This window comes from Mesocricetus auratus, unplaced genomic scaffold (genome assembly GCF_017639785.1).
Source record: "Mesocricetus auratus isolate SY011 unplaced genomic scaffold, BCM_Maur_2.0 Super-Scaffold_100008, whole genome shotgun sequence".
Lineage (NCBI taxonomy): Eukaryota > Metazoa > Chordata > Mammalia > Rodentia > Cricetidae > Mesocricetus > Mesocricetus auratus.
Window position 1 is genome coordinate 47163505 of NW_024429192.1, and position 16626 is coordinate 47180130.

General features: G+C 42.5%; 1 protein-coding gene across 2 annotated transcripts; it reads right to left on the reverse strand.

Annotated features, from left to right (window-relative positions):
- Nucleotides 1-1752: 1752 nt before the first annotated feature.
- Nucleotides 1753-14596, reverse strand: Nepro (nucleolus and neural progenitor protein). 2 transcript variants are annotated; one of them, XM_005074755.4, is made up of 9 exons: nt 14410-14596; nt 12781-12935; nt 10528-10607; nt 10104-10235; nt 9432-9509; nt 7389-7753; nt 6986-7047; nt 3927-4186; nt 1753-2357 (listed from the first exon to the last, which is right to left on the reverse strand). In XM_005074755.4, exons 1-9 carry the CDS (start codon nt 14513-14515, stop codon nt 1892-1894), a joined length of 1704 nt encoding a protein of 567 aa, XP_005074812.1. In that variant the 5' UTR covers nt 14516-14596; the 3' UTR covers nt 1753-1891. The 2 variants fall into 2 exon arrangements, with proteins under 2 accessions (XP_005074812.1, XP_040606712.1); XM_040750778.1 differs by lacking the exon at nt 14410-14596 and adding an exon at nt 14156-14289.
- Between the last annotated feature and the right edge of the window lie 2030 nt (nt 14597-16626).

Here is a 16626-nt window from a genome sequence, read left to right on the forward strand (position 1 = left end):
AAAAAGATTTTAAAAAATTCTCACAAAGCAAAATACAGGTGTCAAAAGAATTGCACTCCGGGCTGGAGAGATGGCTCAGAGGTTAAGAGCACTGACTGCTCTTCCAGAGGTCCTGAGTTCAAATCCCAGCAACCACATGATGGCTCACAACCATCTATAATGAGACCTGGTGCCCTCTTCTGACATGCAGACAGAACAGTGTATAATAAATAAATCTTTAAAAAAAAAAAAAAAAGAATTGCAGTCAAAGGTCCCCTGCCAGAAGCAGAGATGTCTGCCAAAGCTTCCATGGGAGCATACTTGTGAGTGACGAAGAGAATGGGATGGTGAAGCAGGAGCGCTTGTCCAGCGTGCTGCCCACAGACGCTGGTGCTTGGTGTTGAGGGACTTTGTGCACAGCCCCAAGACGTGGGCCTCTACTGCAAGAGAATGGAGCCCAGTGGTAAAGCTGTAGCCTGGCATATACAAAGCCTAAAAGCAGGGACAGGTCCCCAAAGCAGAAGTCCAGTCCCACTCAAAACTGGTTGACACAGCAATGAGTGTCAAGAAAAGACATGAGTTCTCTCATGCACTGCTCTTAAAAAGACTGGAACACCTAATGCTCCTTTCAACCATATGTGAGATGCTAGGAACTGAAGTGTTTAGATTACAGAATTTATATTTGCAGACTTTAATAGTAGAATGTCCCACGTCCAAGAGTCCCAAATCAGAAATATTCCAAACTTGTAACTTTTTGAGCCTGTTTGTAGTCAAAATGTTCCAGAGCAGAAAGCAGTGTGGAAAGTCCAGATTCACAGCCCACCACTCCCACCTCAGGCCTTTGAGGCAACAGTGTCCAGGTGTGCCCAGGCTTGCCGGCTTACAGCTTGTGCTGTCATAGGACACCTGGTCACTACAGAGGGCAAGGGGAAGATGCCTGTTTTCTCCTAAGAAACTCACTCTTTCTGGCCTGGAGGAGTTGAGGGCCAAGTGGATTTTCCATGACCATCATTTCTGGGAGCAGGTGTACTGGTGTGTACAAAGTCGGGTTATGGTATTGATACCAGGTTATAAATTTATGATGGGCCTTATTTATACACTCACCTACTTCTTTGTGTACAAAGTCGGGTTATGGTATTGATACCAGGTTATAAATTTATGATGGGCCTTATTTATACACTCACCTACTTCTTTGCTGCATTCCATAGATACAATAAGGAAACTCCAAAAGCCTTGTAGTATACAGTGACAAAATAAGGATTAAACAAGTTTTAACCATTTGAGTAATGGAAAAATCTTTTGATAATTCATTTCAGTAACATAACATACACTGGCATACACACACTGTTATTCAAAAGAACCTGGGCAGATGAGATGGCCCAGCGGGTAAACATACACGCTGCTAAGCCTGCCATCTGAATTCCATCCTGGGACCTACTGGTGGAAGGAGAGAACTAACTCTCACAAGTTATCCTCTGATATCCACACACATGTACACACACACTGTGAAAACCTTAAAAAGGGAATGGGGTCAGTGAGGCCAAGTGACCCCTTATGGTACTTCCTTGCTACTCCATCCCTGCTCCCTGTTTACCCTAAGATATGTAAGATTTTGTGAACTTCAGATCTTAACTCCCTGGTAAGTCATAAACTCATCTGATTTTCAGAAACCTTGCTTCAGTCAAGAAGGTATGTGTTATTCAGGGGCAGGCTGTGACAGACTTTTTATCATTTCACACCCTACGCAGTCATAGTCAAATAAATACTAAGTGATTAACTGACACAGAGCTGCAGTAAATGTTTATTGAACTGGCGTGCACTCGTGTGGAATGCTGCAGACACAGCTCTCAGCGCTTCCACTTAAAACAGCAGAGCCCTGAACCAGCTGGGTAACTGCCCAGAAGTTTCGCATCTAAACACCCATCAAAGCAAAAATATCATCAATGTCATCTGCCTCTCTAGCAGCTTCTGGCACACCGTGTGTGTGTGTTTGTGTCTCTGTCCACAAAGCAGTTTCATTTCCACTGCCTGCTGAGACAGTGCCATGGAACCCTGGCCCCTTTGTTTTCAGGGCAGGCTTTGAAAGTCTTCTCAAGACCTGCTTTCTGTTAGGACAGACATCTGTCCTCGGAACTGTCCCACCTGAGCGGCTCCACTTAGCACTGGGGTCCCTAGCGCTCTTCAGAGTCCCTTCAGGGACCTGCTGAGTTTCCTTTAAAAGAGTTGACTGTAACTTTCTCTGTGGTTTCCTTTGTCTCGATAAAACTTTATGCTTTGATCTTCTTTGTCTGGGAGAACACTTTGAAGTGCTGATAATGGAGCCTCGAAGAAGGCAGTTGCAAAGAGATGTTTTCATGCACTGTAGCTTCTTTGGCAAACTAAAGGACAGAAGAGAAAAATCTCAACTTACTATGATTCTAAAAAGTTCTCAAGCACTTTTAACTATCTGCACCAATTTCCAACAGAAAAGTACACAATTTGTTGTAAGTCCTAGGCCTGTATGTATGTATAACCTCAAACATACAAAACAGAGAAGTGAGAGTTCCAATTCCCTCTCTAATTCAGGATGCAGACAAATGTGCCTCCATTTTACCCTCAGAGCAACTCCAGTAACTACCCAGCAAGGTCACAAATGGTGAGACACCTCCACACTTGAGAGCCATGGCCTTTCCCTTACACCAATAGTCTGTTCCTAGGGTAAACAAGTGGAAATTGCAAAATACCACAAATGGGAAGCTCTGCAGTGTGTCATAATGCATTTCTAGCTGAGTTCATGGCATAGCAGATGATCAGAGCAAAGGAATAGAAGTGAAGAGGGGCTTCAAGTGAAGACAAACTGACAGCTGTCAGATGCCTAAGTGTGAGTTGTGCTGTACCCGCTTCAAGTCTGCAGTAGAACTCAGACGAGGAGTCTAGGCATTTGCTTCACTACCTTATGAGTTATTCTGGCCTTCGTAAACTACCTACCTTACTGTTGGTAAAGACTAACTTGGCTCTATGTGCCTTACCCAAATCCCTTCATTTAAAAAAAATGCATAGTCATTTAAGGAAAGCAATTCATGACCCCTTTCCCAGACATGACTATAGCAGTGACTTTTCATTGTGTAAAAAGTGGGTGCTTTTCTGAGTTGAAACGAAAACAAGAATCAGAAGAACGGAATTGAGTTCTAGATCTCCAATCCCAATACCTTGAGCAATACCATCTCTTTGCATATAAAATGGGAATGATAACTTGCCTATCTTTCAGAGTACTGTGGGCATTAAGTGTTTTACAAAATGTACTACAGAAAAACAAAACATATTAATGAAATAGCAACAGGGCAATATGGTTACTATATTTTGGGAAGTAGAAAGTAGCAGTTTAACCAATAAACCCGAGTTTAGTTTGTTACCCTCTTGCTAACTGTTCATCATGACTTGTTTCCTCGCTGTTCTAAACTGTTCTTTGTTTATAAGAGTCACGAAAATTGAACACACCTATATGTGAGCATCCAGCTGCTTTACAAGCATCAGACCTGGCCCTAATCCCTGCAGCCTGTGTGGGCCGCACACGCAGAAGCACTCACTTCTCTTATGTCCTCACCCAGCTATGCTGATGCTGTCTATAGAAGGCTACCTCCCACTAGAACATGAGTTCCTGAGAACTAAAACTGCTTGCTGCGTGCGGCTGTCCCCGGGCAACCTTAACCCACGCCTTCTGAAATGAACCAGTGAGAATGATGCATGCAGTATAAATTAGTTTAAGTCCAATGAACTAACTCTTCATTAACTTTCTCCCTCCTGACGCAACTGCCCAGATTCCATGAGCAACACAGGCAACTATACTTTGAGTAGGTCTTGTTTTAGTACCCCGAGGGCTGCTAGACATCCCATTTTAAACAAAGGAGGCAATGCACACACGTACACTTTCTTACCAAAAGGGGAGAGGAATTTTCTAACACAATTACCTATAACCTTGAGCTTCCACATGTCTAAGCCTGTTACTCTTAAGAAGTTTGTTGCCCAGATAGGTGGCCTGAGCCTTGAGTTTTTTGCTCCGGCACCACATGACTGCCATTTGGATTTCTTCAGAGAGCTGGGTGAAAGTCTTGGTCACTCGGATTCTTTGCACAATATTGCTAGCCCAGGAAGTTCGTGTCAGTTTCTGAGAGGAAAGTTTGCTTGTCTTAAATCTGGACTGAGAACATTTAAACTCATGAGTGGTCTCCTGAAATATAAAAAGGTGAGAAGATAAATTGAAAGTGGTATTGACTTATAACAAAGAATAAGAGTCTTGGAAAGCTGATTGTTTTCTTTTTTTTTTTAATTTCAAATAATTAGTCTTTTTGTGTATATGGTAAGGAAACTCTTAATCCATTAACCTGTCCTTTTTAATCCATTCTTTTTTTTTTTTTTTTTTGGTTTTTATGAGACAGGGTTTCTCTGTATTGTTTTCCAGGCTGTCGGTCCAGCCCAGCCTCGAACTCACAGAGATCTGCCTGCCTCTGCCTCCCAAGTGCTGGGATTAAAGGCGTGTGCCACCACCGCCCGGCTTTAATCCACTCTCTTAACACTACTTTTTAACCTCTCTACCAAGGTAGGTCCTATCTGCCTTTTAATTAAATGTACACAGAAAACCCAAAATAAAGCTGGGTGGTGGTGGCACACACCTTTAATCCCAGCACTTGGGAGGCAGATGTGGGTGAATCTGATCTACAGAGCAAGTTCCAGGACAGCCAGAGCTACACAAGAGAAACCCCATCTTGAAAAACCAAAAAGAAAAGAAAGAGAGAAAATCCAAGATACTCTCATACACATATGTAACATATAAAATAAAACTCTGATTAAATACTTGTCAAAGGCTAATGATGAGGGGGGGAAAAAATCACAAGTCTTTAACAATGACATCACTGAACTACCTAGTTTATTTGTTTGGGAGGTTGTTTTATTTGACTTTATTTATTTTACTGAAGACTGAACTTAGGACCTTGCACACACTTGGGAAGTGGCCTGTATCCCTAGCCCTCTTAAGGTTTTTATTCTGAGACAGGACTTCATGTAATTACCCAGGCTGATTTAAACTCACTCTAGTTCAGCAAGACTGAACTTGCCATCCTCCTGCCTCAGCCTCCTGTGTAGCAGGGATAACAGGCCTGTGCCACAGGGCTGACTTGGACTACACTTGCTTTCCACTTATCTCTATCCCCACAGGAACAATCCTCAAGATGGGTCATAAACATCACTGAAAACAATAAAGATAGGGAGCCCTGGAAAGTGTCTGGCATGGATAGGGCTGTCAGCCAGCTGGTGAGCAGGATAAAATGATAAGTGTGCAGTCTTCCCAGCCATGCACCACTTTTAACAAGGCATCTTTATTTCTCCAGTCTCTTCTATAGCAAGTCAAGTTTGGATTTTACTAGCTTTTTCAACTTTATGAAGATTATTCCACCTACCAAGTCCACCCAGCTTCCAATCAAAGCTGCTTTCTTTCCAAATTTGTGGAAGGACATGCCATTAATCTCCGCACTCAGGAAGCAGAGGCAGACAGGTCTCTATGAGGTTAGCCTGCTAGGCTATATAGTGACTTCCAGGCCAGCCAGGGCTGCATAGTGAGATTCAGTCAAATAAATAATAATAAATAATTCCCACATTCAACAGGAACCTAAAGAAATAATTATGAATTAAAGACCCTCTAGAACTGTTTTATGATCAATAACTTGCTTTAAAAACAAGCTGAGCCTATGAATGCCAATTACAACATGGCAGCAATTACTCTCAAATGAGGAGGACCCTAACCAACCAGATGAGAACTGGCTCTCAAGCTGCAGAGGGGGAAGACCCAGACTAGAGTTCTGAGATTCTCCCGGGGACTGCCGCAGTCAAACCTGATCCCTGTCACTTCATCATGTGGCCTGGATAGCCTTTCTGAGACTGTCTATGCCTCAGTTTCCTCCTTTGAAATTGAACTCGTGAATTAGGTAAGATGAAAATGCAAGCTGCCATCTGTGTTAAAAAGTTCAATAAAGAACTATGGGGTCAGAGCTGGAGAGATGGCTCAGTGGTTAAGAGCACTGGCAGCTCTTCCAGCAACCATCATAGTGGACTCTGATGCCCTCTTCTGGAATAAAGTTGTACATGCAGATACAGCACTCACATAAAATAAATAAATATTTAAAAAAAAACACACAGGTTCTTAGAAATGATTAAGAGTTCTTAAATAGTCAGGTAGTGGTGCATGCCTTTAATCCCAGCACTTGAGAGGCAGAGGCAGACAGATCTCTGTGAGTTTGAGACCAGCCTGATCTACAGAGTGAATTCCAGGACAGCCAAGGCTACACAGAGAAACCCTGTCTGGAGGTGGGGAGTGGGGATTCCTTAAATAAAATGGAAGACATAACCCAAAAAGAAAACCAGATAAAGGGTAATAAAATGTCAAGCAGTTACTGAGTAAAGGGTAACACCAATGAACTTATCAGTCATGAAGTCCAGAACAATTAAAGTTACCAAGTTAAAGCCTGAACCCCTAAAAGAATGGCTGATATCTCATGACAAATGAGGAGGAGGAAGACAAAATGATGGCTGTTACTAACAACATCTGCCATCAGTTAAATGCTTCCCACACTCAAGAGTTCATTTACATGTACTGAAGCTAGACCAAAGTTAGGAGAAGCATGGAGAGGAGCAAGGAGGTATAGCAAGGTCAGAGAACTTAAGGGATCACACAGGTAATATGAAGTTCCAGCAGCTACAAAGCCCATGTCCTTAAACTGCTCACCATCCATACTTCAGATGGGCCATACGGTTACCTTTAAATTCCAGAGAAATGCCTATTAAAAGCCCTTCTGAACACACTCTACTAACTGGAGTAACCAGGACCATTGAAAAACCCTGTCTTGTTCATTCAGAAGCTCCCACTGAGAACTAAGAGTGCAACCTTGTTAGAGTAATGTCCAGCTCTCTCCTTAGCGAGTAGCTTCCTCTAGAGCTGGTAGAAATGAAAAGCTGTGTTAGGTTAAACCATACAGACCTGAGTAGCCTTGTGTCGCAGCCTTGTGCAGAGAGCCCGCACGTCAAATCCTGATGGCTTTTCTGTGGAATTAAACAAAGGAAAAGAAAAACTCAGCCATAAGACTTTCAAACCAACAAATTCTTAACCTCATGCCATTTCCTGCCAAATTGCTGCAAAGAAATGAAGAGAAGAAAGCAAAGGCCCAGGAAGGAACTAGAAGAAAATCTTTGAAAATGGGTACCATTCATACCTCCCTAAATATAATCAGTGACTTAAGAAAAGAAATTCTGAATTTCTCTCTAGACAATGCACAACCACATCATGCCTTCAAAGGCTCATTTTTAAAGTACATGTTTAAAAAAGAAAGAATAAAAATAAAACTTTAAAAGAGAAAGAGTACGTGCTTGTCCAAGCAACTCACCTTTTTTGGATTTTTTGTTCATTCTCACCGGCTGTCCCAGGTCCACAATACTCTGTACATTTCTCTTCCTTTGTTCAGATGTTTTAGACATTCTATCTAGAGTGTCTTCATTGATCTTTGGTAGTTGTTCTTTCATTAAAAACAATTTATTTAGCAACTTATTTACTCCTTTAGTTGCAACAGCTTCAGGCCTTTTTCCCTTAAAGAGTTCCATGTATGGTGACCCTAGAAAGTCAGTAACATCTGAAGGAAAGGCATACTCTTTGAAGTAAGGCATGGGCTGAATCCTGGAGACTTCCTGAAGCAATTGAAACAATGGCTCATATAAGGAAATCAGCCTCCTTAAAAGTCCCTTATGGAGAACCCTAGAAAGACACAGAAGCTCATGAATCGGCTAGTAATATTGTCTGCAGATATGCAATAAACACAAGGCCCAAAACTGAAAATAAAGAGCTATCAAGCTCTGCAACTATAGATTAAACAAAACCAAACAGAATGCCCAAGGTGTGTATTTGCAAATTGTCAGATTAATCCACCCCAAACACAATCTAAATAGTAAACGCTACACAAAAAGAACTCCAAAAAGACGTGTCAAAGATGTGCCCAAAAAAATCTTATGGGTGTTGTACTGACATGAGATTTCAGGTGTATTTCAAGTTCTTTACATTTTTGTGGTTTTGGATTTCTAAGCATAAACCATTGTTTTAATCAGTAAAATGTAAATCACTTTTCATTTCAGAAAATAGCAAAAGTTAAACATTTTAAGTAATATGATTAGCAAGCCTAGCTTGGGAGTATATACCTACAACACTTAGGAGACTAAGATAATAGAATCATGAATTCAGAGCTAGTCTGGGCTACACAGTAAGAGCCTCTCTTAATTTCTTTTATTAACAAAGTAACATTAGCAATTCAAAATGCTATTACTTCTGATTAAGAATAAGCAGAATTCTTATTGATGATTGAAAATACAAATGAGATACCTGGGTTAAGACATCAAAGCAAGGTTTACATTTAATGGTAAAAAGAATCTTCTGGGTTTGCTTTTATTGTTTTGACAGTTTTGCTATATTCAGTTAAGAGCTAATGATCCAATTCTGTGTGGTTTATCCATCAAACCATTTTATGCTACACAAACTCACACAAGAAAATGTCTTGGGGGGCAGGGGGTAATGTAGACATGGGTCAGCAGCATGGGCTGCTCTCCCAGAAATCCTGAGTTCAAATCCCAGCAACCACATGGTGGATCAAAACCATCTATAGTGGGGATCTTCAGGCGTAAAGGCATACATTTAGATAGAACACTCATACACATAAAATAATCAAATAAATCTTTTCTTTAAAAAAAGAGCTCTTAGCCAGGGGTTGGTGGCTCACACCTTTAATCCCAGCACTCAGGAGGCAGAAGGCAGGCAGATCTCTGTGAGTTAGAAGCCAGCCTAGTCTACAGAGCAATCCAGGACAAACTCCAAAGCAATACAGAGAAACCACGTCTCGAAAAACCAAAATTAATTAATTAGTTAATTAATTAATAAAATAAAAAAAGCTCTTAAAAAAGGAAAATGCCTTTTATAGTGGGTATTACTTGCATCATTTACACTAACCAAATATGCTTCAAAAGCAGTCGTGTGTTAGGCAGAAGTCTAGAGCATACAAAGAAGGTCAAATTGTATTTCTAATTGCTATTAAAATTAGAAATCAGGTGTCGGACAGAATCAAGATATGGCCACCACCGGAACAGCAGCTTTTTCAAAAGCCTACTACAATATTACTACTGCCACCATTATTATTATTATTACTATTACTATTATTATAATTCCTAGGTCCTGGGAATTCACTTTCTGAGTGCCAGGCTAGCTGTATGGTTTCAGAAGCAAAGCCCATTCCTCTGGCATAACCACCAGCCCTCAGCTTGCAATCTGCAAATAAACTGTCATAAGAAGATAGGCAGTCCACACCTTCAGATCCCAGGAACAACAGTGGGAAACGAAACTGAGCAAACATGAGTTAGAAATGAAACACGAGTGTAAAAGGCAAACATACCATAACCTGCTCACCAGCCCAATCATCACAAGGTTCAAAATAATGAATTCTTGAAGTCCTAAGTGCTTCACAGTCAACCTGAAGAATCAATTTAGGTTGGAAAAACAAAACCAAAGGAAGATTTGTAAGTTAAAATTATGAAAGAAATAAATTAGAAGAAGACCTTGAAGGTATTAAAGTCCTAGCATGGCAATAATGACATAGTACACTAAAAACAGAGAAGAAATGTCTATTCTACTAGAGCTCCTACTACTACAGTTAGTATCTGAGAGTAAGAAGTTCTAACGGAGGGCTGGAGAGACAGCTCAAAGGTTAAGAGCACTGGTTGCTCTTCCAGAGGACCTGAGTTCAAGTCCCAGCACCATATGGTGGCTCACAGCCATCTATAATGAGATCTGGTGTCCTCTTCTGGTGTGCAGGCAGGAACAATGTATACACAATAAATAAATAAAAATTTTAAAAAAGTTCTAATGGTCAAACTCTTAGAATGCGCGCTGGGTAGGCTCATGCTAGGCACGGACCACAGCAGCAGTCGCTAGAAGGCGGGTCCAAAGGCAAAGCTTTAAGAATTCCCACAGGTTACACCACCTTACAGCACAGCTTTTAAACAGAGGTTGTAAATATACCCAAACAGCCCCGTTCCAAAGAAGGCGCTCCCGTAGTCAAGGGTACCGGAATGCTTTGCAGCAGCAGTCCAACAAGCGCAGTAACAACTTGCAGCCTCCTAAAACCTTGAGCAGCACCACCTCCACCACCGGCTGGCTGGGGACGACACGGTTCTCAGTAGCTCCAGGCTGGATTTCACTTGACATAAACAGAAAAGGGCATGACTTTCATGTTTAAACACATTTCTATAGCAGCATCCACGTGAAGACTTGCTTTAGGCTCAGCCTGAGGTGGCTATGCCCACTAGCAACCGACTATTCTTTCACTGTAACCTACTGTGAGCCCCGTCTCCGTGTCCCACCAGCCCCTCCCATCAAACAACAGGTGCCCCTTATTAAAACACAATGTATATATCTTGGCATGGTTGATTATATCTCAACACCAAGCAGAGAATAGCAAAGACATCCTGACAAAGCAATGGGCCACCTACTTGGCAGACAACAACTGTGACAGGTCTTCAACTGAGCCCTCCAAATTCATGTTTTTCAAACGCTTTAAACACTGCTCTACCTGAAGGAGGAAGATCGGCTTAAATTAGAATGTGTGTTATTACACAACAGTGTTGCAGATACGACCAAGAATGCGAAGAAAACAAACAGGAGGAGGAAGGTGGGTTTAAATTAGAATGTGTGTAACACAGCAGTGTCACAGATACAACCAAGAAACATTCACAGTAGAGAAATGTGCTGCAGAAGACCTTCTCATTTAAGGAAAAGGAAACCCAAATCCCAAAGCAATTACTTCTGCTCACAAATCTGAAATTGAACCAACCCAAAAATCTCTCAATTCAAGAAATTACTATGTGCCAAGTGCTCGATGCCATAAAGGGATCAAAACAAATATGTCTAAATATTATAATCTATTGGGGGAAGATACTTACAGCAATGAACCAAGTAAAACAAGAAAGTAAATTCTTTACTCAGTTTCAATAGTCTGTAAACACCAGAAATGAAGAAAGTGACTTAGTCCTAGAACAAATCTATACTGAACACCTACCTACATGCAAAGCATGTTGGGAGATGGCATGGTATATGATACATCCCAATTTCAAGTAGTAAGGACAGATAACGTATCAAGTACTGTCTTAAAGCTAAAGCGGGTATGATTTACTTAAAATCACAGTCTCCCCCTGCTCTGCTTTTCCCTACAGCACTGTTACCAGCGGGCATAGCCAATTACTGACTGACTGGCTGTCTGCCTGCCCTTTTCTCCAACGATACTATAAGCTCCCCGTGGACAATATACCTCCTCCATTTTGTTCACCAGTGTAATCCAGTTATTAGAACAGGGCTTAGTAGGCTGTCAGGAAAAAACAAGCCATGTTGCATACAGAATGCTGTATAAACGCTGTCAGGAATGCCCACCGAGGGCACTCCCTGGATTGCCTCCACACTTTGAAGAATGTAAGGCCCCTGATGGGAACTGCTATTGGTGAGTCCCATAGCTTGATAGATTAAAATCCAAATCAGAGTTACGGACTCTACTTCAACACAGTTAACCCTTACATTCTCTGGGGTTGGCTCCTACCTTTTTTAATTTCTAAGTCTAGACACCATCTTTTAAGATAGGTATTGACAGCCCAAGATGGTAAAGTACTTGGAAATTACAGTGAGTGAAATATGGTTTGGGGAGGGCAAGAGAGGAATGGAAAGGAAAAGGCAGTTAAGAACTTCAGCAAGGAAGGTAATGAACAAGTTTGCTCTTGGGTTACAAGACTTGGGTAAAAGCAGCCCCAGAGAAGACAACTTAGGAAAAGACAGTGATCTTCTTTGAGGAGAGCATCCTCATCCCTTAAGCAATGGGAGTAGAGCTAACCAGAGAAAAGAGTCTGCACAGTAGAGCCTATGTCTTTTTATTGCTATATATCTGACACCAGTAGGGTGTTGAGAGAATTTGTGAAAAGCAAATAATCACTGGAGAGATGGCTCTCACGGACAGTGGGCAGCGCTCTGAGCTTTGAAAAGGTACTTGTGGAACTGTTAAGGAGGGTGTGTAAATGGCAGACAGAGCCCAGCTCCAGCAGTTCTCTGCCACCGAGTCACGGAGCTCAAGGCCACAACACTTTCTCAATCTCCAGAACTCACATGAAAGCACTTCACACCACCACTTACCATAAACCACTACACCAACACACTGATGACGACATTATGACCCTACAAGAAGTAAACCACAACACTAAACCACAATGTTTTCATTTTTAAGATTTCAGGACTTAAATTAGTTTACATTGAAGTAGGGAAAGGCACTATTAAAGACTGCGCATAGTGAAAATTAAATTGGAAAAAATTGAAATATACTTCTTTTTGAGGGTTTTTTTGTTTGTTTGTTTTGTTTGTTTTTTGTTTCCTTTAGACAGGGTCTTTCTACATAGCCTTGGCTGTCCTGGAATTCCCTACATAGACTAGCCAGGCCTTAAACCAACAAAGATTAATCGGTCTCTGTCTCCCAAGTGCTGGGATTAAAGGTGTGCACCAGCTTTGAAATAAATTTCTTGACCATAAATTACTTTTTGAAAATATTTTGGGAAAATAAAAGGCCAAAATATCCAACAGGTAATTGTGTCTTACAGACTTATGAATCAAAATAATTAATGAACATTCCATAAATAACAAAATAGTAAGTGGCAGTATGATCCTGGTGTTCGTCAGTACTGGGCTATGTATGGAGCGGAGCTTCCCCTCACCTGTCGGAGAGCCAAATGGGGCTTGTGGCGGCCCATTCTGTTGTGATTGCTGTAGAGAACAGAGCATAACACATCCACTTCTGCATCTAAGGTTTTGCTCTTGATTGACTGTGTGACGAGATGGCATCCTTTAATGACAGCTGCAATGCAAATGTCTAAAGCAGAAACAGGGAATTAGAGAGAGATTTAAAGAGCATGGGAAATATAGATGGGAAGAGAGGTGAGATGATGTGATAGGTTATATTTAAAAATTATGGACAAATGTGTTTATTTAATGACTACTATCATTTGACTGTCATACCAGGCGGTGTTACAAATGCTTCATAGTTACCAACTCTTCTATTTCCCAAAACAGCCCCAAGAAACTGGTACTATTTTTATTCCCATTTTAGAGTGGGCTAAAACCTCAGTTTTTTGGTTTTTTGAAGGTTTTTTGTTGTTGTTGTTGTTATTGGGTTTTGGGTTTTTTTGTTTGTTTGTTTTTGGCTTTTCGAGACAGGGTTTCTCTGTATTGTTTTGGAGGCTTTCCTGGCACTCGCTGACCAGGCTGGCCTCGAACTCACAGAGATCCATCTATCTGCCTCTGCCTCCCGAGTGCTGGGATTAAAGGCGTGCACCACCAACTACCAGCTAAAACCTCAGTTTTAGAAATAACAAATTTTCTTAGCTGACAGTCATAAGACCGTTAGCAGCTTGAAAGAAAAGTAAGTTGGATATGAGGTAACCAAGAAAACGACAGCGTATCTGGGTAGCTATGCCTCCTGGTCTGAGCATCCCTTCGAGGTTAAACATCCTTCAGGCTGTAGGTAGGCCGTTCTGGAGCTCAGGTATCACCTCACACACCCCTCATTATAATTATTATTACTTTGGTGGGAGGGTGTACCACACACAGCATTGAGTCCAATGGAAGGCCAGAGAACAGACTACTTGAGGAAGTTGGTTCTCGCCTTCTACCACGCCTTCTACCCCGGGGATCGATGAGCAGGGAACCATCTTTTCGTCCCGCCCACCCGAAAGATTTTTCTACAAGATCGTGCGAAGAAAGTCCCAAAAGAGATCCGCCCATTATTTGGGACAGGGAAAATTAACATAGCCTAATTCCAAGAATCCCTTCCACATCATTCATATATATGTATGTATGTATGTATGTATGTATGTATGTATGTATGTGAATATGAGCTGCCACCCCACATCTGAGAGTTCTTGTTTTCTAAACACATTGTTAAAACTGTCTCGGAACTGAAATTGTTTTTGAGAAGAACCGAGGGACCCGAGCTAACTCCCTCGCTCGGGAAGGAGAACACGAGCTCCATTCTGGAGACAAGACCGAGATGCAGGATGCTTAGGGGACAGCCCCGATCCTTGGGGACAGTACCAGATCCCAGGCAGCGTTTAAGGATTAGGAGCTGCACGCGCCAGCTACCCTTGCTTTCATGGTCCAGCTAAGGCAGGCAGAAGCCCAGGAGCATCACAGTCCCGGAGCTACAGACCCTGCAAATCCTCCGGACACATTAGCAGTCCGGACCTTCCGCCCGGTGCGCCCCTCCCCCAGGAAGTCCCACCCCCTCCCACGTGAGCGGGCCGCTGGCTCCGGGAGAGGCGCCGAACCTTCTCGCGAGCCTCACTTACCCAGGGTGGCGCTGGGATCCCGCACCGTCAGTGTGCTGCTGCTCCCCGCCGGGGGGATCCTCACGCGGTTCCACGGCTCCGCGCCCCGCCGGACCGCAGCGGCCATCCTGCGCGGCGCGATCGGGCCTGGGAAGACTGAGCTGGGAGGGACCGGGTCGAGCGGCCTAGGTGGGAGAGGGAGGAGGAAGTGGGGGGGCGGGCCGAGTGTAGCGCCCGGGCCCGGGGGCGGAGTTACGCCCGGTTAGACCCTCGCGGGAGGGAGCACTAGGTGTCTTTAAGTTCCTTCCAGATGTTTGGAACAACTTCGAGGCTAGGTGTTTTACAGATGAGTCCGATTGAGGTGAGTCCGCCTCAAATATTTTGAAAAGAAAAAGTCGGATTATTTTAAATGTGGAGTTCGTTACGTAGTTCGTAGCGATTTATTTTGAGTGGTCAAGGAAGACTACGTATCTTGGCTAACAGCCCAATTTTGAAAATAAGAAAGAGACCCAGAGGTTGTCTGGATTACCACCGTCATTGTCTCGGACAAAATATTCCAAGCTCTGCTGGTCCTAATCACAACGATGGTGGTTTATTGTCATCTTGATACCGTATTGTTGTGTGTTTAAGGTCCCTGCCGCAATGTGGAAAGGAGCATTTGGTGGGTATTAGAGACTGTTAGGTTGCTTCATTCTGTCTTTGTGGGTTGCTATATGCTAGCTCTGTGATCCCAAAAAGCTACTTCTCCAGACTTCAGGATACTTATGAGCAAAATAAAGATCTTCATAGGTTATGGAATGTATTAGAACTGTACCTATTATACTGATACTTTTCCCGGGCTTGTATTTAATGCAAGTAATCTTGCCCTGCACATTTCTGTCCTCTGTATACCTTGCAGATAATTGCTCTTCTCTCTAGACCATTATCTCCCTGAAACAACCTCACGTCCTCATTAACTCTGGAACCATTATCTTTGATAATTCTTTCTAAACACCTATCCTCACTCTATAACTATTTAGATGCCCCTTTAATGCCCTACCACCTTGCTGTTTTGATGGCTTATTTTGGCTGTAACAAATTACCACAAATTAAACTGATTGGACCAGCATAAAGCTATTGGATTTGTGGAAGATAGAAAATATTGTTTCTTTATTCGGGGGTGTACTGTGCATGCATGTATGAACATGCCTATGTGGAGGCCAACAGCAAAACTACAGTTATGAAGTAGCAATGAAAATAATTCTATGGTTGGGGTCACCACAACATGAGGAATTGTATTAAAGGGTTGCAGCATTAGGAAGGTTGAGAAGCATTGGGTTGGGGTCTTGCTCTGTAGCTGTCCACGTTTGTTTTTGAGTCCCACTGATCCCAGAACTCAGTGTTTGGCTGTCATTCCCCAGAAGCATCCTCCCCAGCCCCACCAGCACTAGTTACGGGTATGCACTTCCATGCTCAGCTTCCACTAGGGTGATGAGGATCTGAACGAAGGGTCTTATATTTTCACAGCAAGCACTTTACCCGCTGAGATCTGTCCCCAGCCTCTGTTCAAGCTTATTGAAGTAGGATTGGCTGTTTAAAAGCCATTTCTTTCTGAAGGCTTTAAAGAATTTGTTTCCTTGTTTTTTCCAACTTTTAGTGGTTGCCTCATTTTTTGGCTCCTGTCCACATCGTCCATGTTCTGAGTCAGTACCAGAGCATCGTGCGAGCTCTTCCCCTGTTCAGGGGAGACGAGGAGAGATGGAATCGGGTGTTAAGTGAGAGAGTCCCCTTGAAGATTACAAAGCCTCAGATAATCCTGAGCCAGAAAGAAAGTGAAGATAGCTTTAGATAGGGATGTGTCCATGATGCAGTGATCAAGAAAGGGATAGGAGCCCAAGAAGGAGGGGTCTGTTCTCAGGAAGAAGATCTGAGGTCATAATGAAGAGTAGAGACAAGGAGATGGTGTTCTATGAGCAGTGCATGTTGAAAGCAGAGCTTCCAGGAGCTGAACTTATGGAAGAAGCACAGAGAAGGTTTTCAAGTCATTCTTGGAAAATTTTTAGACTCCAGAGACTGACTGTCAAACACAGGTGACCGTCAAATATGTAAAACCACATACCTTACTTATTAAATAGAAAAAAGTGAATCATGTCCTGTGCTACTGGGGCTTTAAACACACACACTCAAAGTGCAAAGTTATCTTTGTAATCCTGAAAATAGAAAATAAGCTAGGCTTGGTTGCACACATATAATCCTAGC